Consider the following 24,415-nt stretch of genomic DNA (forward strand, 5'->3'; position numbering starts at 1 on the left):
GAAAAGATAATTTGATAAATGAATATTTTAAATATATGTGTGAAGACTTAAGTCCACTTTTAACGAGAATATTCAATGTTATATTTGATACAGGTAATATCCCCCTCACATGGTGTGAAGGTGAAAAAGTACCTATTCTTAAAAAAAGCTGATCCAGATGTAACAGATAACTATAGGGGCATTACCCTCATGAGTTGTATGTTAAAAATATTTACGACTATACTTAATAATAGACTGATGAAATGGTCCGAAAGCAACTTTATTTTAACGGATACACAGTTTGGATTCAGACCTGGGGTTGGTACCATAGATGCAATTTTTGCACTGCAAAGTATAATTGATAAACATCTTTCAAACGGGAAAAAACTCTACTGTTGTTTTGTGGACTTCCGTAAGGCATTTGATAGTGTAAATAGAAATTATCTTTTTAAAAAGCTAATAACATTAGGAATCAAGGGGGAAATGTTTAACAGTATATGGTCTCTGTATAAGAATGTTAGGAGTTGTGTGAAATACAAAAACAATTTTAGTGACTTTTTCAAAGTAGAACAAGGAGTCCTTCAGGGAGAAGCACTGTCTCCACTACTTTTTTCTTTATATTTAAATGATTTTGAGAATGCTTTTATCACGTCCAATTGTCAAGATATTAGTCTCCAAGAAGTGTCATTGTTTTAATGTTATATGCAGATGACATGGTATTGTTTTCCAATTCTCCTGAGGGATTACAAAAAATGCTTGATGTGCTTTTCTCATATTGTAATGATTGGAAATTATCTGTAAATGTAAGTAAAACTAAAATAGTAGTTTTTAGAAAATCTGGTCGATTGAATCCAAATATTAAATGGTTTTATAATGATGAGGAAGTTGAAGCTGTTAATCAGTTTACTTATCTTGGTCTTACTCTGACATACACAGGTAATTTTCATAAAGCTCAGCTAAAATTGGCTACTCAGGGGAGGAAATGTATGTTTAAACTTTTGAAGTCTATGAAAAATGTGCATTTTAATTATGTTACACGTTTGTCTTTGTTTGATACTTATGTAAGTAGTATTTTGAATTATGCAAGTGAAATATGGGGATTCCATAAAGGTGAAGCTACAGAGAAAATACACATAGAACATCTCAAAATTATGTTGAAAGTGAGAAAAAATACTTCGTCATTGATGATTTATAATGAACTTGGTCGCTTACCTCTTTTTATTCAAAGAAAAGTCCGCATTATAAAGTTTTGGCTAAAACTATTGGAGTCAGAAAACTGTATATTGAAAAGTATTTACCAAGATATGCTTGAAAGAACTGAGACAAGTTCGTGTACAAAATATAATTGGTTACTTAATGTAAAATATTTATTACTTTCAGTAGGATTTGGAGATGTTTGGTATTGTCAAAATATTACAAACAAAAATATATTTTAAAAAATTTTCAAACAAAGATTAACTGACTGTTTTCAACAAGAGTGTGATGCTTTTTTTTCTTCGTCTTCAAAGTGTTTTGTGTATAGATATTTAACAAATAAACTGTGCATGCAATCCTATTTAATGAAACCAATTCCATCCAAGTATATTCAATTGATTACAAAATATAGATTAAGCGCACATTTATTAATGATTGAGAAGGGGGGAAGATTTACTCATATTCCTAGGGAGAATAGATTTTGTTTTTGTTGTCAGATGGAGGTTGAAGATGAGTATCATTTTATTTTAAAATGTCCACTTTATCATGAGTACAGGAAATTGTATATTAAAAAGTATTATTGGTATAGACATAGCATGTATAAACTATTACAATTATTATCAACTGAAAATGCGAGTGAACTTTGTAATATAGGGAAATTCCTCCAAAAAGCAGAATCACTTAGAGATTTACACCTGTAACTGATTATTTTTTCTATTTTTGGTTGGAAATATTGTATATAACAAGCAGTATTAACTTAAAGGAAGCATATGTGAATATTTCATTTATGTATATTAATTCTGTGCTTTACAGCAAGTATTTTGTAATTATGTTATCTGATAAGTCGTATGACTTAAGGAATACATAAACAAACAAACAAACAAACAAACAGAGATGTCAAATTCTTTAATTGGATCAATTAAAACCTGAAATGTTTTGTTTCCAATTGATCCGTCTCTACAAGACCTTGTCAGAAGAATTCTTCCACTGTGTTGTAATTACTCTACTGTGGTGAGGTTTTTTGAAGGTATGTTCAATGATTATTATATATTTTAAAATTTGGTTAATATTGAATGTCTTATTTATAAAATATGGGAAATCTTTAATTACACTGTCAAGCATTACCTAAAAAAATATGGCAACTCTTCCAATTCACAGAAGAAGCTGCCAATTTCATTTACATATGCAACATGTACCCGTATATAATTTGTAAAGGAAATTTATTATTATAATTTTTTTTTTTGCTATTGAAGAGAGACATTCCTTCATGTTTAGAAAAAAAACTTAGGTGTTAGTTTATACAAGATCCTGTCTTAGTACACTCTAAAATTATATTTAACTTGGTTTGGTTTTAATATTATCAGAGAAATCAGCATTTGAGTATGGACTTGTCAACCAGGCCTTGAGTGCAGCCATGAGGACTCTGATCAAAGTATGACTTTATACTCTAACTAATGTGCCGGAATTTTAAACTTTTATTTTTTGTAGTTTTATGACTTTGTGACATTTATACTTGTTCATTTATTAAAAATTGACAATAAGTTAGAAATTTTATGAATTTTATCTTATATTGTAAAGTTTATTAGTTATCTTTATCATTTCCAGGATTACATGGTTCTTGTAGCACAGTTGGAACACCAATACAGATTGGTTAGTGAAATCATTATACATTAAACGCATGATCATAAGGGAAATATGAAGATTCATTCAGCGTAGAGAAATCATATTCCCCGGCAGCAAATAAATTTTAATTTTTTCAGAATATTCATGCAACAAATTTTTTTATGAAACGGAAACAAACTGGGCTATTTGAATGTCTGCTATTTGATAGTTTTTAGCTCACCTGAGCTGAAGGCTCAAGTGAGCTTTTCTGATCAAAATTTGTCCGTTCTCTGTCGTTGTCGTTGTTGGCGTTGTTGTCGTTGTTGTCGTCGTCGTAAACTTTTCACATTTTCATCTTCTTCTCAAGAACCACTGGGCCAATTTCAACCAAACTTGGTACAAGGTATCCTTGGGTGAAGGGGATTCAAGTTTGTTCAAATGAAGTGCCACGCCCTTTTCCAAGGGGAGATAATCATGAATTTATTAAAAATTAATGGCAATTTTAAAAAATCTTCTTCTCCAGAACCGCTGGGCCAGGAAAGATCAAACTCATGTGGAATCATCCTCAGGTAGTGTAGATTCAAATTTGTTCAAATCTTGACCCCCGGGGCAAGGGTGGGGCCAAAATGGCCGACCCAAGTTTTACATAGGAATATATAGGAAAAATCTTTAAAAATCTTCTTCTCCAGAACCACTGGGCCAGGAAAGATGAAACTCATGTGGAATCATCCTCAGGTAGTGATGGAAAAATACTTGTTTTAGAGGATTAAAGTTTGGGAGATAAAAAAAACATCATACTGTGGCTATTTGTTGTTGAAATATGAAGATTCATTCAGCCTAGAGAAATCATATTCCCCGGCAGCAAATGAATTTTAATTTTTTCAGAATATTCATGCAACAAATTTTTTATGAAACGGAAACAAACTGGGCTATTTGAATGTCTGCTATTTGATAGTTTTTAGCTCACCTGAGCCGAAGAAAATCTTTAAAAATCTTCTTGTCAAGAACCACTGGACCAGGAAAGATGAAACTCATGTGGAATCATCCTCAGGTAGCGTAGATTCAAGTTTGTTCAAATCATGACCCCGGGGCAAGGGTGGGGCCAAAATGGCCGACCCAAGTTTTACATGGGAATATATAGGAAAAATCTTTAAAAATCTTCTTCTCCAGAACCACTGGGCCAGGAAAGATGAAACTCATGTGGAATCATCCTCAGGTAGTGTAGATTCAGGTTTGTTCAAATCATGACCCCTGGGGCAAGGGTGGGGCCAAAATGGCCGACCCTAGTTTTACATAGGAATATATAAGAAAAATCTTTAAAAATCTTCTTCTCCAGAACCACTGAGCCAGGAAAGATGAAACTCATGTGGAATCATCCCCAGGTAGTGTAGATTCAAGTTTGTTCAAATCATGACCCCTGGGGCAGGGGTGGGGCCAAAATGGCCGACCCTAGTTTTACATAGGAATATATAGGAAATATCTTTAAAAATCCTTCTCCAGAACCACTGAGCCAGGAAAGATGAAGCTCATGTGGAATCATCCTCAGGTAGTGTAGATTCAAGTTTGTTCAAATCATGACCCCCGGGGCAAGGGTGGGGCCATAATGGCCGGTCCAAGTTTTACATAGGAATATATAGAGAAACCTTTTAAAATCTTCTTTTCAAGTACTTCAAAGCTATGATTAATGATATTTATATGGAATCATCCTCAGGTAATGTAGATTCTAGTTTGTTCAAATGATGAACGCCTGGAGGGGGGGGGGGGGTAAATTCAAGCCCGATGTGCTCAGGTGAGCGCTGTGGCCCCTGGGCCTCTTGTTTGTTCTACAAACAATAATGTTGTTGCACTAGGTGTCCGAAGAGGTTGAACATGATGGAAAGCATGCAGATGACAAGGAAAATATGAAGCTTTATGGCCCTGTCACAAAATCTAGAACCAATCAAATACACTTGTAATGCATTGTATAGATTAATGAGATATAGTTATCTTTGTTTTCCAAGCAGTTAAACTGAATTATAAACAATTTTACATCTAAATCCTTGAATGATAACAGTTTTTCAAATTGATGGAAAAATACTTGTTTTAGAGGATTAAAGTTTGGGAGATAAAAAAACATCATACTGTGGCTATTTGTTGTTGTCTTCATATATGCATAGTATGAAAGTAAAAAAAAATCTTATGAAAATAATTAATTTTACAAGAATTTTCTGTGTTATTCTATAAAAATGTATTCTTTGTAGCTATATTTGCTGCTTACAATTTCTTTCTTTTCTGACAGAGTAACCTGAGTTTACAGAAGCTGTGGTTTTACATTCAGCCGACCATGAAGACACTGGATATTTTGGCTTCTGTGGCTAACTCTGTCAACAAGGTGTACAGCTTAACTCTTTTGATAGTTGTTCATTATACTACATTTTGCTAAAACAAACCAAAAATTCTTTTTAATTATTGTATAATTGTGGATGTTTTACATATGTGTACAGGGGGAGTGTATAGGAGGGGCAGTGTTGAGTCTCCTCCATGATAAAACTAGTGGATTAGTCGCGCAATGTAATCTTCATCTTCTCTTAACAAATTCCTTTTTAGGGTGTATTAGCAGAGGAAATAATATTGTTTAATAATATTTTAACTGAAAAAGTACTAGAGCCAGAAAAAAAACTTTAATGGAAGATTTTTTTTTATTGTAGAGATTCCAAAGGACAGGATCTTTGTCTTTACCTTACACAGTCAGTAAGTATTTCATATCACAATGTCTGTCTACACTAGAACCTCTCCACAGTGTGAAAGGTATGTGTGTATGAATTGATTCTCAAAGTTTCCTATTCATTATGCTCTAATCATGAAGTATTTTTTCTACAGGCGTCAGTCCCGTACTTTGAGATTCTGGAGAAGTGGATTTATAAAGGAATCATCTCAGACCCTTACTCTGAAGTAGGTTAATTTTAAGGTTTTCATAATTTTTGAGACAATGTACAATTGGAATCTGAAAACAATAGACCGTCATAGTGATGGAGGAAATGTTGCATACCTTTGATTTTGTTTGACAGTTTCTTGTGGAGGAGAATGAGACGATTAACAAGGAGAAGTTACAGGAAGAATACAATGATGCATACTGAGAAGGCCACTACACGATCTGTCGGGAGCGGATCCCAGTATTTCTAGAACAGGTGGCCAACAAAATCCTCAACACAGGAAAATACCTCAATGTTGTACGACTGTGTGGTAAGAAAGATTACTTTTTTATAACCAGTATTTTTTCTATACATGCAATTATAAGTATATTTTATTAACAACATAGGAAAGCTAATCATTGTTTGTATATAAAAGCTTTATTTATGTAAAAAAAACTTTAATCTTAATTCCAGGTCGTGATGTGCAGTGTCCCTGTGCTGAAGAAATTGTGTACACTGTGAAGGAAAGGAAATACTATGAACAGATAGAGAAAGCGTATGAGTACTCTAGTAAACTACTGCTAGAATTACTAGTGGAAGAGAAGGAACTGATGGCCAGAATTAGGTAAATTGAATGGTGGTTTTATATTTATTTCATATTTTCAGTGAGGGAGCAAAGGAATCAATTGATAAATAAAGATAGAATGTGCATTTATGGTAATGAAATATTTTGATATAACAAACAGCGTGCAAGCTCAAAAGTCCATTCAAAATACACAAAATATAACATATTTTTCTGAATCATCAGAGATAGGATCAGGTGCCTTGAAGGAATGAGCATACCCTGCTGACCTGTCCTTTTCATAACTTGGAAAAAACGAAAAAATAAAATCTGTGGCAAAGTTTGAATCTTAGGAATGGTAAGAATTTGAATAACTTGATTCTGATTTTAGATCCATTAAGCATTACTTTCTGTTGGACAAGGGGGACTTTATTGTCCAGTTTATGGACATGACAGAAGACGAGATGAGACAAGACATGGAGAACATCACCCTCACACGTCTGGAGACCTTACTGGAACTGGCTCTTAGAACAAGTACAGCTAACATTGACCAGTTCAAGGACGATCTCAGGTGAGTTTTGCAAAAATTGACCAGTTCAAGGGCAATGTCAAATTATTACAGCAGACATTAATCATTTTAAGTATAATAAGATGAGCACTGGAGCTATAAAAGATTGGTAATTATTGACAGATTGTCAACCGTGATTAATTTTCATTTATGATATTCAAATATAATGCTTGATTTTTTTATAGAGTGGAGTTGCTACCTTTTGACCTCATTACACAGCTTTTTAAAATCCTTTCCATAGAGACAAAGAAAGAGAAAGGTCTGTATTTAGTTCAGTCTTATTATGCTTAGGACAACATGTAATACTGAGTTTATTGTCTTGGAAGTCTATATTTCTTATGTTTTATTAAAAGTTGGGGTGATTAGCTTATTCTGCGACATTGGGTTTAAATCGAAGTGGATAATAATATATCTTCTTAATTTTGATTACAGAGTATAAAGTAGATCCAACTGACCTTCACCTGTCTGGACTCGAGTCCTTCTCCTTTGACTACATGGTCAAGTGGCCAGTGTCTCTGGTTCTTAACAGGAAGGTATGGAATTAATAGCTTCTCCTTTGACTAAATGGTCAAGTGGTCAGTGTCTCTGGTTCTTAACAGGAAGGTATGGAGTTCATAACTTGTCCTTTGACTACATGGTCAAGTGGTCAGTGTCTCCGGTTCTTAACAGGAAGGTATGGTGTTACTAACTTCTCCTTTGACTACATGGTTAAGTGGCCAGTGTCTCTGGTTCTTAACAGGAAGGTATGGAGTTAATAACTTCTCCTTTGACTATATGGCCAGTGTCTCTGGTTCTTAACAGGAAGGTATGGAGTTAATAACTTCTCCTTTGACTACATGGCCAGTGTCTCTGGTTCTTAACAGGAAGGTATGGAGTTAATAACTTCTCCTTTGACTACATGGCCAGTGTCTCTGGTTCTTAACAGGAAGGTATGGAGTTAATAACCTCTCCTTTGACTACATGGTCAAGTGTCCACTGTTCATGGTTCTTAACAGGAAGGTATGGAGTTAATAACTTCTCCTTTGACTACATGGTCAAGTGGCCAGTGTCTCTGGTTCTTAACAGGAAGGTATGGAGTTAATATCTTCTCCTTTGACTACATGGTCAAGTGGCCAGTGTCTCCGGTTCTTTACAGGAAGGTATGGAGTTAATAACTTCTCCTTTGACTACATGGTCAAGTGGCCAGTGTCTCTGGTTCTTAACAGAAAGGTATGGAGTTAATAACTTCTCCTTTAACTGCATGGTCAAGTGGCCGGTATCCCTGGCCCTGGGATCATGAAGCATCTTCAGCTTAAGTCAAAAAATTTCTTAGATGCTGAAATTTTTTAGAGGTCAAGCAGCCCAAAATGAAAATGCTTTTCGATTTTGTATCATCAGTCTGCTGTTGTATGCAAATTATGAGTTTCCTTTAACAAGTTTTAAAGATTTTATAGTAATTTGAAATTTTAACTTAAGTCTAAGTCTGTTTCATGATCCCGGGGCCTGGTTTTTAACAGGAAGGTATGGAGTCTGTTGATAATTTGTCACTGTAAGGCTACATAAAATTGAAATTCTGCTTCTTAGGCAGACGTGCATCCATTTTGATGTAACCGAATTATTAATTTTATTGTATTTCTGATAAAATAAAAAGTTTGTATTGTGGAGACCAATCCAGAAAAAAGTTCTGTCCTCACCTTTTGATCAGACATGGAAAGTATATCTATGAAGAAATTTTATTTTATCATAATTATTATTTTAAAAAAAATTCAAAAATTGAAATAAAAAAAAAATACCTCCCTCGTCTATTTTATTGCCAATAAAATTAAAATAAAATGCCTGCCTTCCGCATCTGTTTTGAAGAAAAAAATTGGCCTGAGAACCGGAGAATTAAATTTATATACATGTAGCTTAATGTTGAATTAATAGAATGAAACACATTTCATTGTAACACAGAATTAAGTTAATATGTTATTTCTGTTCAAAAGGAACTGTGCATTGTTGCAAAATATAATTTTCATTTAGCTTTAAGAATCTTTTGTTACATGCAATACATGTAGGAATCATTGTATCAAATTATTCTATGCAGTAAAAATTGTTTCTGTTAATTTTTATAGGCTCTTATTAGATATCAGATGCTGTTCAGACATCTGTTTTACTGTAAACATGTAGAGAGGCAACTTTGTAGGTGAGTATATTTTAACAAAATTGTTATTTTATAATTTATACATGTATGTTATTTTTTATACTGACTTTTTATGATAAATTTTGTATTTACCCTTCAGTTATTCTATAAAGCATTGGATAAATTTATTCTATTATAGATTTTTATCTAAAAAATTATATTTTTTAAAAATTTTAAGAAAGATATGAACAGTTAGTCTAGGACACTATTTCTTTCTTCAATATTTAAAAAGACTAGTGTTCTATTTCTGTCTGTCAGTTTGTGGGTGTAACGTTCTTCTGTTTGTTCTGTCTGTCAGTGTGTGGATCGGTAACAAGGCGGCCAAGATGTACTCCCTCCACTCCTCTAAGTGGTACCTGGCTGTCTTGTTACTTTTTGTCAGTTTGTGGATATAACAGTTTTATTTTTTTTCTATTTGGTCAGTGTGTGGATCGGTAACAAGGCCGCCAAGATGTACTCCCTCCTCTCCTCTAAGTGGTACCTGGCCGTCTTCGCTCTTCGCCAGAGGATGCTCAACTTTGTTCAGAACTTTGAGTACTACATGATGTTTGAGGTGGTGGAACAAAACTGGCTTGTGTTCCAGCAAAACATGGAAAATGTAAGATATTATGATCATTGAATTAGTAAGCTGCAGATCTGTAGCTCTCCGAAAAAAAAAATTGATAGACCGGAGAGCTACATTTTTTTGTGCGCAATAAATATACAGTTTTTTCAATGGGTGGCACTGTAGCTCTCCGGTCTATCAATATTTTTTTTCGGAGAGTTACAGATCTGCAGCTATGAATTAGTGACAGTGAAATAATGGCGTTAGATGACTCATAAATATCTTCTTTACCTGTTCTTTATTTTACATGCTCCAACAAGGTAAAAAACTAGTAATTGCCTTATGTGTATCGAAAAAAATTGAATAAGTAAGCTCTTTTTAAATGAACTAACCAAACTTTAAACATCAAAGTGAAAATGAAATTCTTTTACATGTAACAATTTTATTGACAGGTGTCTAACATAGATGATGTGTTGGCGTACCACGCTGACTTCCTGAACACCTGTATGAATGACTGTATGTTAACAGACCCCGACCTTCTGAGGATTGTACATAAACTGATGGTGGTGTGTGTCACATTCTCCAACTTCATACAGGTAACACTGCTTAATCAAACAGGTAACACTGTCATACAGGTAACACTGCATAATGATAGCAAAAACATATTGAAATTGTTAGAGAATCAATTTTTTTCTTTTGTATATAGAAGAGGTTTGGATTTTTTGGTTAATAATGAGATGATAGCTTTAAAGGAGTAGTAAAAATGCATGCACTTACTTAATGAGCACAATCATCAAATTTATGTTAGCTTGTGTCTAATATCAAAAAGAATAAACAGTTGTTAAAGACATTTGTATTTTTCATGATAATTAAGAAATGTATGTAATTTTACCAGTAACTTTACATTAATTTCAAACAGAGATTGAGTCTGAGCACAGCTGTAGAACCGGAGAGTAAACCGACACGAGAGAGTTCTCTACAGGCCACCAGTAAAGAACACAGAGAGCAGGCCCTCAAAGAGAAACTCAAAACAAAGGTAGGTCTGAGTATAGAACTAGAGAGTAAGCCAACACGAGAAAGTTCTCTACAGGTCACCAGTGAAGAGAGCAGGCCATCAAAGAGAAACTCAAAATAAAGGTAGATCTGAGTACAGAACTAGAGAGTAAACCAACATTAGAGAGCTCTCTACAGGCCACCAGTAAAGAGAGCAGGCCATCAAAGAAAAACTCAAAACAAAGGTGTTTTGCCTAAATCTTCCACTGATCAATTCGAAAAAAATTAATGTCAAGACTTTTTTATCAATTATTCTATGAGTTAAGAGGTAATACATATTTAAAAAAACAATTTTATTCATGTACATGTATTTTAAAAAATAAGAAATTATTCCAACATTGAGTGTAATACCAAAAAAAAAAATACATTTGGGCATCAAAGAAAAATTCAAAGCAAAGGTATGTTTTCTCCTTCAAATCATCACTTACCAATATCACTGTAAGATGTCAAAACATCTTAATTTAAGGTCAAGATCTAGTAAATAACTTGAAACTATTTTTTTGGTGCTAGATCCATTATGACGTCATAATCAATTTCAACTTTCTTTTTCCCGTACTTTACGGCTTTAGCAGAATTATGTAGAAAATAGGGTATTTTCATGTCATTCAATTTGAAATCATATGAAAAGTAAACCGGATACCTATATTAAATTTGATATTGATTTGAAGAATAGGCCATGAACATACTAATTACCGTTTTCTGAGAGACTGTAGGCAATCTGGATACATTTCCTTTGCCGAATACGAAAAAAACTCCCATATTCATGACTGGTTTTCTTAATTTTTCATTGAAAATGACAGTTTAAAATACAGTTTTTCATCTTGTTTACCTACAAATTATGCCCCGAAACACCTTGTTTGACCAAGCTAAAGTTGTAAAGCATCAACAAAGGAATTTATTTCTCAAGTTTGATAAATCTGTAGGCACCTTTCATTTACTAGATCTTGACCTGAATGTTTTTTTCTTGTTAATTGTTAAGACTTGAGAAAATGACAAATTAATTGTAGACAATCAAATTCTTGTTCTTGTGTCTTCAACCGCGTAATGCCAGTTCCCATTCACATTTACCGTATGCATTTTAACCTTGGTATCTTGAATCCTTGGATATCTGAAATATTTTTCGGGTTCTGTTGAGTTTAGGATAACAAGGTTTAACTGTATAGCATTTTAAAATATAAAGTAAGATTTCAATAAACAGCTTTCATATAATTAGAAAATAAACAATAAAAATGTATATCCTGATTTTTAAATTGTATTACTTGTACATCCTTGTTCTAAAATGTACATATAAATACCTGTCTGTCATTATATTGTTTGAACCAAATCAGCATCTGAAGTACTTTTGTGACTTATTGACTTTACCTTTGTTAGAAGTTTCTCTCATACAACATGGATGTAAGTTTACCTGTATCATTATTTTAACATAACATTACTCAACCGTCATATTAAACCCTTAGTTCTAGACATTTCTCGTTCTTTTTTAATCCAAACTCAAGCCAGGCAATTACCAAATGTAAATTATGTAAAGGTCTCTCTTAGCATGACTTTCTCATTTATTTTCATGATGTTGTAATTTTAACCTTTCCCCTTTTCAGCTTATAAAGTATGGTGACTTGTTCAGAAATTTATGAGCTGTTCTTCAATATTCAACTGTTTTAACAAACTTTATATTAATAAAAATATTGACATTTATATCAACAAAGTATGTGATATGGAAAGTGAACATAATTCTCTTTTTTCCTTTCTTTTTGAAAACAAAGATTGCAATAATCTTATTATTAATTTATTCAAAATTTAAAGAAAATTAAACTATACTTTGGGATTAAAATATAACATATATGATTCCTTTAGATTATTAGAATTCTTAACATTAAAAATATTTCCTACAGCTGGTAAATGACAGGACAGTGAGTATTTAATTAAAAAAGGAAAATTAGTACATGTATACAAATTATATCTATCTTGTGAGCACGATATTGGAAATTATACTGTGGTTTGCAGTTCTAGAGGGGGCATCCATGACTGATATATATGCATATACATACACTTTTATGATGATTTATAAGATAAAGGGATGATTCAATTGCTGGTGGGAGGCACTGAAAAAATCACCCAGTCACCAATTGGTGAACTCACAAATGAATATCTTAGCTCACCATATATTTATCCTAAATACCCATGAGCTCATTTAGTCATAATATTTGATGTACGTATATAAAACTTTGCAGAATTATTTTTTTTAAAAAAGTTCATTGTTGGAAATGAAATTTGTAAAATTGATTTGTTTTATTTATGTTTTGGCTCTATTAAATGTAGACAAATGTTTCCAATTTTTTGAGCATGTTTGGTTTGTGGACAGCGAGAACACTAATATTAAATACACACTTGTATATCATTTGTATGATGGTTGATTCAGGGACATATTTCTTCTTAGTGAACATTTGTTAAGGTCAGACGAGATGTTCCTCAAAATCTTTTTTCTATATCTCCGTAATGTATGAAAAATATTCAAAATTTTAATAACATCTGATTTCTAAACCAGTTTCTAAACATTTTTAAAAAATCCAAACACTTAAACATTTGAAATTGGAAAATTATTTTTCTTCCCCAAAGGATTATATAAGAAAAACTACCCCTGGTATCTTGCAGAAATGCCTGGTGAGGTACCTCAATTTTTTTTTTGAGTAGTCATTTTTTTGTAGCAATACTTCAATGACAAACTCTAAAAAAATACCTATTAATGAGGAACGTCTCGTCTGTCCTTAATTGGATAAAAGGATAATGTTTGATGAATGTACATTGTACATTGTAGATTACTATAAAAAATCTATCACCCAAAACAGGAAGAATGTTTAAGATTATGAATTAGATTTCATAAAGGACATATTTTAAGTGTAATTTACTTGAATAATATGTTTGACCAGAGATTATACCTTTAAACTGGCACCTATTTCAACATTAAAATCTTTATAACTATTTTAAATATGTAGCATTTACTCTTTGGTTTGATCACTTTGTTGAGAATTCTTCTAAAAAAAGGGGAAGAACCTACTTATTCCATAACGTTTTAATTTGTATTAATAAATCCTTATTTTGCTAAATGATGGTTTATTTTAAACTTTCTTACTTTCATTTTTAGCTCACCTGAGCCGAAGGCTCAAGTGAGCTTTTCTGATCACATTTTGTCCGTCGTCCGTCCGTCTGTCTAGCTGTCTGTCCGTCTGTCCGTCTGTAAACTTTTCACATTTTCGACTTCTTCTCAAGAACCACTGGGCCAATTTTGACCAAACTTGGTACAAAGCATCCTTGGGTGAAGGGGAATTTAAATTGTTAAAATGAAGGGACATATCCCCTCTCAAGGGGAGATAATCAAGAAAAGACAAAAATAGGGTGGGGTCATTCAAAAATCTTCTTCTCAAGAACCACTGGGCCAGAAAAGCTGAAACTTATGTGGAAGCATTCTTGGGTAGTGCAGATATTAAATTGTTCAAATCATGACCCCCGGGGGAAGGGCGGGGCCACAATGGGGAATCAAAGTTTTACATAGAAATATATAGGAAAAATCTTTGAAAATCTTCTCAAGAACTACTGAGCCAGAAAAGCTGAAACTTATGTGAAAGCATCCAAGGGTAGTGTAGATATTAAATTGTAAAAATCATGACCCCCGGGGGAAGGGCGGGGCCACAATGGGGAATCAAAGTTTTACATAGAAAAATATTGGAAAAATCTTTGAAAATCTTCTTATCAAGAACTACTGGGCCAGAAAAGCTGAAACTTATGTGGAAGCATCCTGGGATAGTGTAGATTCTAAATTGTAAAAATCATGACCCCCGGGGGAAGGGTGGGGCCACAATGGGGAATCAAAGTTTTACATAGAAATATAAAGGAAAAATCTTGGAAAATCTTCTTCTCAAGAACCACTGGGCCAGAAAAGTTGAAACTTATGTGGAAGCATTATTAGGTAGTGTAGATACTAAATTGTTCAAATCATGACCCCCGGGGAAAGAGCGGGGCCACAATGGGGAATCAAAGTTTTACATAGAAATAAATAGGAAAAATCTTTGAAAATCTTCTTCTCAAGAACTACTGAGCCAGAAAAGCTGAAACTTACGTGAAAGCATCCAAGGGTAGTGTAGATATTAAATTGTAAAAATCATGACCCCCGGGGGAAGGGCGGGGCCACAATGGGGAATCAAAGTTTTACATAGAAAAATATTGGAAAAATCTTTGAAAATCTTCTTCTCAAGAACCACTGGGCCAGAAAAGCTGAAACTTATGTGGAAGCATCCTGGGATAGTGTAGATTCTAAATTGTAAAAATCATGACCCCCGGGGGAAGGGTGGGGCCACAATGGGGAATCAAAAGTTTTACATAGAAATATATAGGAAAAATCTTTGAAAATCTTCTTCTCAAGAACCACTGGGCCAGAAAAGTTGAAACTTATGTGGAAGCATTCTTGGGTAGTGCAGATTCTAAATTGTTCAAATCATGACCCCCAGGGGAAGGGTGGAGCCACAATGGGGGGATGAAAGTTTTACATAAAAATATATAGGAAAAATCTTTGAAAATCTTCTTCTCAAGAACCACTGGGCCAGAAAAGCTGAAACTTATTTGCACATGGAAGGATCCTGGGGTAGTTGATTTCAAAATGTCTTAATTATGATCAGTGGGGTAGGGTGGGGATACATAATGTATTACAAGGGGGAAATCTGGTAAAGAACAGAATGGTCAAAGCTTCTCAGGTGAGCGATGTGGCCCATGGGCCTCTTGTATTGTTTTGATTTATCAATTCCAGAAATGAAAATAGTTGTATATACCTTTGAATTTATAGGTTGTTGCAGAGCATGTAGATCTAATGATGGCCAGTGAGAACTTTGAGAGGACAATTGCAAACTTTGACCACAACTTCTCAGGCAAATTGATAGATTTACTGAGGAAAATCATGGACCTGAGTTCAGAGAGCGGACATTTGAAACTGCTGAACATTCTCTACAGGTCAGTGGTGAAATGGAGGAAACATAGTAAGAAAGTAAAACAAACAAGGGATCCAGTGTTTTCTTTTAATTCCCTATATGCTTTAAGATAATATTCAATAAAAGAGCTCTGTAACTTTTCCTTTCTTTTGTAAAAATATAAACTATTCAGGCATTGAAAAGGTACCAGCAATCAAAGTTTGCGCTCAAACTGTTTTAATAAGACATTCAAAAGTGGTTATTTAAGATAACTTATGTACAAAGTTACATGTATTTATTGTATGGTTCATTTATAGATTCCAATGGACTACAAGGAGAAGCTAACTGTTTATTGTATATTGTTTATTGTTTATTTATAGACTGGATTTCAATGGTTTCTACAAGGAGAAGTTAGAAGCCATGTCAGCAGAGAAGGCTATGATGGAATCTTCTATACACAGTACAGATTCTGGTAAATTATGACCTTTAAGGCAAAAAAAAAATAGTTTCTCAGGCCAAAAAAATCAAAATTCAAGGTGGCAGGCAGGCTTTTTTTATAGGTTGACAGGTTTGACACCTTTTTTAAAGCCATTTGTTCAATAAAATGATAATATCTATTAATTTTTAATTTTTGTTTTCTGAAATTAGTTGTAATATGTATTCAACTTCAAATAATGCTATTCCAAATTTTTATAGTTAATTCATTAAATACTGGAAATTTTGAAGAAATATATTGTTTTTCTATTAAGAACGTCTATCCTAGCATTTCTGAAAAGGGGTATAACTCGATTTTCTTTTTCAACTTGGAATAATAGAAAATTGAGTTATTTCCCTTTTCAATCTGTCAATAAAATTGATCAATGCGGCCGTTATTGAACCGATGCAACGGTGCTTGAGAAACTATTATTGATTTTTTTTGTCTAAAGGGTTGTGTACTTGTGGCCATTGAAGACTTTATTGATCTCTTTGAGAAGAATATCTTTTTAAAGATATACAAAAATGGTCAAGCTCTTATTCTTAAATGTATTAAATTTCTTTGTAAAATTATAGTTGACAGCTTAAGATATATCTAAAGAAAAGTTATATCTGATGGATAAAGTGTTGAATTATATGTGGAAAAAAGTGTTAAGCCACGTTACTAACTGTAAAATAACAGACTCATGTTTACTTAATAATTACATGGTTAAGATGTCACTTGTTTGTGTGAAGTTATTGTCTATAGCTCAGATTGTCCCTTGTTATGTTGTAAGATTCCTCTTGTTTTGTTTTAAAGATATTGGTGTATAGTTCTCTCTCCAAGGAGTGTGATAGAATAATAAATATATCAAACATTAATATTTTACAATTGATAAAAAATGAATTTTAAAAACCCACTATAACATATATTTTACAAATCATCATTGTTTATTTATAGGATCCACTGGTTCATGGCCGACGTCATCATTTACGTCACAGCGTCCAGAGACGGCTCAGTATGTCCCCAGTATCCACAAACAAAGGCTAACATCTAACTCATCTAATTAAACAGGGCTGACCAGAACAACACAAGCACTAACGATGGAAAGAGATGAATAAATTAAGTTATATTCAAGTTCATTGTTGGATACAAATGACCAATTGCAATGCACATGTGATTGTTTGTGTTGGTATTGATGAGAGATTCCTTAACTAGGGAATATAAAATAGTTCTATTATATTAATAAATAGTCATTAATTCCACATTTCTGCATGTTATTGATTTTTTAATTGTTTTTTGCAAATTAAATGGGGATTGCTGAAGAATATACCCACAAATGTCTGGTGGCAGAGGAAAGCATATTTTTTTAAATATATTTATATTATTATATACTGAAAGGGAAAAGAAACGCAGGGTAGCATAATGTTCGAAAAAAGTTTGACCACATGACCGAAAATTACAAAAATTGGTCAGAAGAGAAATTTAGGTACTATGCACCAAAATCAGTATTCAGAATTATTTATTTTATGACGTCACGTAGGGAAAACGCTAAAAAGCCCAAAGCACGTGCAATTTGAAAACGACGAGTTTGTCAACAATTCTTGTTGCATTATTTGATGCATATGAGATATGCACATCGTTTTTCAATATTGAGAGACATTATGAATTCCTTGCAATCTTGGCACAGTTTACGGAAGTTCAATGGGGTCTTGTTTTCGAATTGCCGAATTAATGAAAAGGGCAACAACGGTTTACTAAGAAGTTTCTTGTAAATTTTTCCCCATTAAACTTGTTACCCGTTGTCAGAGAGGGTCTGGAATGGTTTTCAATCAACCGTGACGATGACGTTAACGCGAAACAGAGCCATGTTACGAGCGGGTTATTCGTCCTGCCATCTCTTAAATCGCCACTTTACTACCATAAAAGCAACTATTTATACAGTAGACGATTATAATCATTACATTCGTACGAAATTTGAAAGAAAACAATTCCGCAACTTGATGTTATGAGCCAGTCAACTTACTGTTCTATTCCTCTCACTGGCGCATGCCCGCGCCGTTTGACATATGTTTTTGCGTGGTGTCCCATGCCAAATATAGCCAGGGTATGAGAGATAAACACTCTAATGAAATTCCATGCAAAGGAGAAATAAGGCTCTGACAGATGCACGGGAAAGACTTTGAAGATAATGAGAGTTTTCGATTTTCACTTTTGGGGGGTATCGTCATTTGAGCTTCAGTAACTCATGAATTATTAGACAAAATCAAATGGGAATTTGGTTATATCTTTTTGAAAGATGATTTTAAAAGTTAGATATAAAAACTAAAACATATTTTAAGAAAAACAAATTTAATTCACCTCAAAAGTTTACCCTGCGTTTCTTTTTCCTTTCAGTATATATCTTTGTCTAGCTTTATTTTTTTTTAAACTAAATTCATGCAGTTACATATCAAAAAAAATATTTTAAATTTTTGAGAAAACATCAATGAAAAATAATTATACAAGTATTTTGACGAAAAAACAACCAAAAAAAAAAAAATTAACAAACCAAAAAGCGCACTGATTATTGGATAAATATCGATAGATATGTAAACTTAAGTTTCTTGGAGAAATTTGCCAAAGTTTAAGTGTATAGGACAGTGGGTTTTATTTATGTTTCCAATGTATTGTATCCTTGATAGATACATTAGTTTACCTCTGGGTGCCAGTCACATTGAAATAGCTATTTAAGTTTTAATACTCTGAATTTTATTTAAACTTTCTTGGAAGTATTAATTTGGTAGAAATTAAATACTCTTCACCATCGGTCATTAATAGTGGTAACGTTGCCAAATAGAAATAAACATTCATGTATTTATAACTACAAAGTGACATCATATGAAAAGTAATTGAATATATTACAAAAACTCGCACCTTTGATTGTTCAAATTCATTCGAATATTTTCATTGCATTTGAAACGTGAACATAATAAGTATTTTGTATCATGTTTTTAATATATTTTATTTAATTTATCAAGCTTAGATAGTTAATGTTCCGGGTGCCTTTTTGTTAAAACACACAGTTATTTACAAGTAAATAAACACGTATCAGGACCTTCATCATCTGTAATACACATTCTCTGATGTACTACCCACATCGTTATTCTTTACAAAATACACGATACTATAGGATACACACATTTGACATGATATAATTTAAAAAAAGAAATAACGATGCGCGTAATGAACCAAGGCCACTTGTCTTCAATACATCAGCTACAATTGCCACAGCTCGGCAACGATCTTTGTGTACCAGGACCTAAACCATCTGCAATACATCATTATAAATTACAGTTTTGTGGCGTCTAAGCACACCATAAGTATTTCAAAAACAAAATATATAGCACCAAATAGACCCTTCTTGATCTGACATTGAATAATCATTTCCTTTTTATCTTTAAACAAAAACACATCTTTGATAGACAAATAACATTGACCGATGGCCAATGAAGGAAACTTGTAAGATTGAAGGCTGTTGAAAATAATAAAGGGAATCCTGGTGCTATTATTCATATGACTTTCTCAACATCAAGATAAGGTGCATGTTTCTGGTCTGACAAAGCTTTGACTGGTCTGAGAGAACATTTAACTTTGTCAGATCAAATGTCTAACAGTGATGTCATCGAGTGTAAATTAAAGGATAAGGTTTATCTGTCTGTAAAGTTAAGAGAAGACAAATTAATTCAAATATTCAAAAGTCAATGTATATTAACCATTTTATTGCATAATCTGGTATTTTTAATATTTTTGACACAAGTTTTTGACTCTCATAATACAAACATTTTAAAGTACAAGTAACAACGCATACATGTAATTGTATTTCATCAATTTAACAACTAAAAGTGGAACACAATGCAATAAAACAACAATTAACTATTTACTTATTATTAGGGGAACTTAGTCTCCTCCATACAGGCATCTGCTATATTTACATTCACAACAACACATACTTGCCACATACTTGAATAAAGAAACAATTTTATTCGTTGGAAGAAAAGTCAGTAAATATTTTGTTGTTGGTCATGATGGAAAACCGGAATAAATCTTTGGGAACTTCATTAAAATGAACTACCTCTGAGGATCACTTCACTAAAGAAAGTCTAGACAGGTCAGAGAGCATCAAAATTCTTCATTATTTAATTGTAATTTAATTTTTGGTGTAACACGACTAACGTCATTTGATTGGGTAAAATATTTAATCCATTTCGTATAACATGACTTACGACCTACGTCACAATGAGTTACGTCAAAAACGTATTACTCCGGATCTGCTTGACGTTACTTTTAAAATACTGTAATGCTGAATTTGGAGCCTTTTTCCAGAGGAAATATTGTATCATTGTCTACACTGAAATTAAATTATATGGAATGAAGCTTATTTCAACTTATGTTATCCGATATAACAAAACTTGGGGCAGTTTACACTTTCTTTATAAACCGCAAAGCGGTTTATAATGCATAAACTGCCTACAGTTATGTTATATCGGATAACATAAGTTGAAATAAGCTTCATTCCTTAAATAATATAAGGTTACATACATTATATTCCATTTATTGTTTTTCAGTAATAAGTCAGTTGATGCAGGAGCAAAAGTCTACTCTGATATTTTGTTAAAGAACACGATTCCCTACTTTACAAAACAGGTATTCAAGAAAAAAAACAATGTTATGCAGTGACCATGGCATTACTCCTGGCATATCCCATAATGCGTGCTAGCGGCAAATAATTGTTGTTTATTACTAATGTTTGGATTATTTGCCAATCGATTGATCATCATCATGAATCCAAAAACCAGACAGTTATTCTTTATATTTAGATGCTCTTGATTTTGTAAATTCACGAGCTCTGAATTTGTTTCTATTTATGTCGCCCTGCATGTGATTTTTTAAAACCACAAACTGGTAGATTAATGTAAAAATAAAGTATTTTTATACGCCCGTCTTAGGACGGGACGTATTATGTTATAGGCTTCCTGTCCGTCCGTCTGTCCGTCTATCTGTTAGCTTTTTCGTTTCCGGCTCATAACTTTGATACTACTAGGTCTAGGATTATCAAACTTTGTCATCTGATGCAGCTTGGGTAGAAGGTGTGTCGCGCACAAAAAGAAGGTGGCTCTGAACTTTAATTAAGAAGTTATAGCCAAATATGGAAAAATCCAATCCAACTCATAACTAGAAAACTTTAAGACTTACAATCATCAAACTTGGCCAGTTTATGCATCTTAGGTAGAAGGTGTGTTGCGACCTATTTCAAGGTCACTGTGACCTTTAATTTAACAGAAATTTAAAAAAAATGTCTTTTTACTATTCATTTTCACATTCCAAATAATGTAAAAGTATTGCACTGTCGTAATTAAAAAAGTGTTAAATCAAGAAAATACTTATTTTTAAAGCATATACTTGAAATCATAGTAACTGTTATTTGCCAATTTGTGTTGATAAAATATAAAATTTGGTTTCAAACTCTTGTTACCTCCTTTCAACAACTCATTTTTTTTTTTGCTTGTTAAAATTCAAAATTTTTTTAGGTGAGTTGTATGTAATTTTTGTTATACTTTTTAAAATTGTTATATAAATTTATACTAAAAATAATAACCTTTCTACTCTTTTTTTAAGTCAAATAAATAGCTGTTTGACCGTGGAGCGAGATGTTGGACCTTTCGATGAGATAATGTACCGTTTATGTCAAAGTGTGGGCGGGGTCAGCTGTCAGAACTTTACGGAATTAACAGTCTTAAAATGCAGTGAGGATTAACAAAAATTTCATCATAATAATACCATAATAAACAGTAAAATGTATAACAAAACATTGATCGAATGTGTTCTCTAGATCTGGCAAAATGTGTTTTGTCGATCCCTCGAACAAAACTATTTGCCTTCGGCCTATCAGTCTCCTGCAAACAGTTTGGATCTTGGGTCCGACAAAATGCACGTTGCCCTCGAACACTCTCTATAAATGTATAATACTGGTTGCTTCAGACTGATTCTGGTACAATAATTCACCATGCTAAATGTTCACGAAACTCGCTTCGAAAGGGGGAGGGGTAAAGGGGGTATCATATTCTGAGGAACTGTATATCGCTGGGACAAGGAAAGGGAGGGTATCATGATAATGAAATGTATACAGAGAAGAAATATTTTCGTATTTCCTCTTTTCAAAGTTTGTGATTAATTATTTTTACATTGACGCTTCTCATTTTATTTATCCATTTCCAGCGTATTAGGTAATATGCAATTCAGTCCCTTCTTCAGTATTCATCCTGTATATTTACCTATGTGTATTAACCTCAGATTATCCAAAATATTCTCAATTTGACATACTAATTCGTTTGTGTCTGAAGATGTGTTATTTTATATGATAAATAAATAAAAAAAAATTACGAATGTTATCTGTGAACCTAATCGAGAGAATATACCAGTTAAATTTTACCCCCTTCCCAAAGAAAAAGTCAAGTGGCGCGTGCAGACGCGTCAGAGATTTGCATTTTCTAATTAAAAAAATGGTTGATATTATCAAGAAATGTTCTAAATTATAAATCGGGTTGTTCTTTTTTATGGAAAGGCTTTCATTGTCGGAAGTCAAGGTTCCTGAATTCGGGGATTGCATTTATGATATACATGTACGGAAATTACATATTGAGGGGGACAGTCCTGTCCCCAAGCACATTTTCTCCGATGATATATAATCCAATTGTTCATGTAATCTATATTGCTGATTTTGTGAAACGTATGTGTAACATATGTTATTTGCAATCATACGTTACATGTACCGGTATGTGAAAAAACGTACGGTTTACATGTGTATTGTCAACCACATGTTACACGTATGCTAATGAACTCATGGTTAACATGATTGTGTTTTATAAAGCACAAATGTCATGTATAATTTATGTGTATTTTAAACCACACATTAAATATACTATTAATGTACATCAATAAGTTATGGTTTACTTGTATTATAAAGCTCTCATTACAAATGTGTTGATGAATATAGTATGTGTATTATCAGGCACATGTTACATATACATTTAAAAAGGTGTTTTACATGTGTGTAAAAAGCTATGTTTGAGAATGAGAAGGCTGTATATTTTGTAAATTCATTTTATTGCATACATGTATGATAAATGTAGGTTGACTATAAATCTAATCCTTTTTATTTTATTTCAAATTTAATTTTATTAATCGCATTATCATTTTGTTTTTGCTATAAAGAAAAAAAAATATATTGTTGCTAGGGACTACATTATTGACCTTTTTAATTGAACTTGGAGTAAGACTCACTTTTAAGGAAGTTTCATAACTTGAATCTTGGCCTTAACTTTTGAACAGTCGGTGCAAGGGCTTTCATACTTCACTTGTATATTAACTTTGACAAACTTCTAATTTAACCCACTGTTAAACATTGTTAAAAAACTGTAACTTTGATCATTACTTTTGAGCTGATAGTGGTAGGTTTCATATGTCACAGATTTATTCTTTGTGAAAGTCCTTCCTTGGATGTCAACAATTTTGACCTTTGACCTTGACATTGGAGTTTTACTTGCACTTAGGAAACTTTAACCATAAGCTGGCATATGGGGTATCAGTATGTACTGTCGTTTACTAATTATTGAATTAGAAATTCAAATAATGAGTACAGTGTACTCATTATTTGAATTTCTAATTCAATAATTAGTAAACGACAGTACAAACACATCTTTTTCCGAGTTCACCCACAAATCAATGCTATTTAATGAATTTTAGATAAGAGAATTACAAGGTAGATAATTTAGGATATAATGAAAAAAATGTTTAAAAGATCATGGTTATGAATACTACAAGTTAATCATTGTTATATTTAGTATCTATATTTAATATGTGGATACATGTAATAATAATGTTCAGGGGGGAAAATGGGTGTTCCCTTATTCCATGCATTTAATATTTTCTTTTTCTTTACAGATAAAAGAAAACTGGAGAAGAATGAATTGATGTTAACATACTCAACATAAAATTTGGCTTAAATCTAAATATGTCTTTTGTTGTGATGGCTTCAAGAGCAATTAGGATCAGGAAATTTAAAGTGAAGGATAACCAGAAAGTGGATCATTTAACAGATGAAAAGAAAATAAGCCTTTGAGGGAAATTATGTCAAATGCATGAATTGAATATTTAAATTGCACGTAATTTTTGTTTAACCAACGTTTACAGTATTTGAAAAAAATGTTCAAAACATGTGTTTAACCATGGTTTGACACATTTTTGTATGGTATTTATACATTTACAATATGAGCAGTGCAAATAATAAACCCATTAAACATGTAATGAGAAACATATGTTACAAACACGTTGCACTTATGTTATTCATATGTGAAACGTACGAGTAACGTACATGTGCAATATGTGTGAAACGTATCGTAGGCAAAACGTATGT

General features: G+C 32.7%; 1 protein-coding gene across 5 annotated transcripts in view; it reads left to right on the top strand.

Moving 5' to 3' along the window:
* LOC134270684 (gamma-tubulin complex component 2-like) overlaps positions 1-17,176 on the top strand; it is an 84,420-nt gene extending 67,244 nt beyond the window's left edge. The window contains exons 18-27 of one of the 5 annotated variants that reach the window (XM_062752936.1): positions 6,982-7,055; positions 7,229-7,329; positions 8,890-8,960; positions 9,381-9,555; positions 9,954-10,097; positions 10,421-10,537; positions 11,926-11,949; positions 15,386-15,549; positions 15,887-15,978; positions 16,921-17,176. In XM_062752936.1, the coding sequence (XP_062608920.1) occupies positions 6,982-7,055; positions 7,229-7,329; positions 8,890-8,960; positions 9,381-9,555; positions 9,954-10,097; positions 10,421-10,537; positions 11,926-11,949; positions 15,386-15,549; positions 15,887-15,978; positions 16,921-17,030 (1,072 nt within the window). In that variant the 3' untranslated portion in view covers positions 17,031-17,176. The remainder of the gene's footprint in view (positions 1-6,981; positions 7,056-7,228; positions 7,330-8,889; positions 8,961-9,380; positions 9,556-9,953; positions 10,098-10,420; positions 10,538-11,925; positions 11,950-15,385; positions 15,550-15,886; positions 15,979-16,920) is intronic. The other 4 variants (XM_062752934.1, XM_062752935.1, XM_062752933.1 and 1 more) reach the window with 4 other exon arrangements.
* Positions 17,177-24,415: the final 7,239 nt, after the last annotated feature.

This window comes from Saccostrea cucullata, unplaced genomic scaffold (assembly GCF_032062105.1).
Source record: "Saccostrea cucullata isolate Sc308-1 unplaced genomic scaffold, CSIRO_AGI_Scuc_v1 ctg1158, whole genome shotgun sequence".
In the NCBI taxonomy this organism is placed as follows: domain Eukaryota; kingdom Metazoa; phylum Mollusca; class Bivalvia; order Ostreida; family Ostreidae; genus Saccostrea; species Saccostrea cuccullata.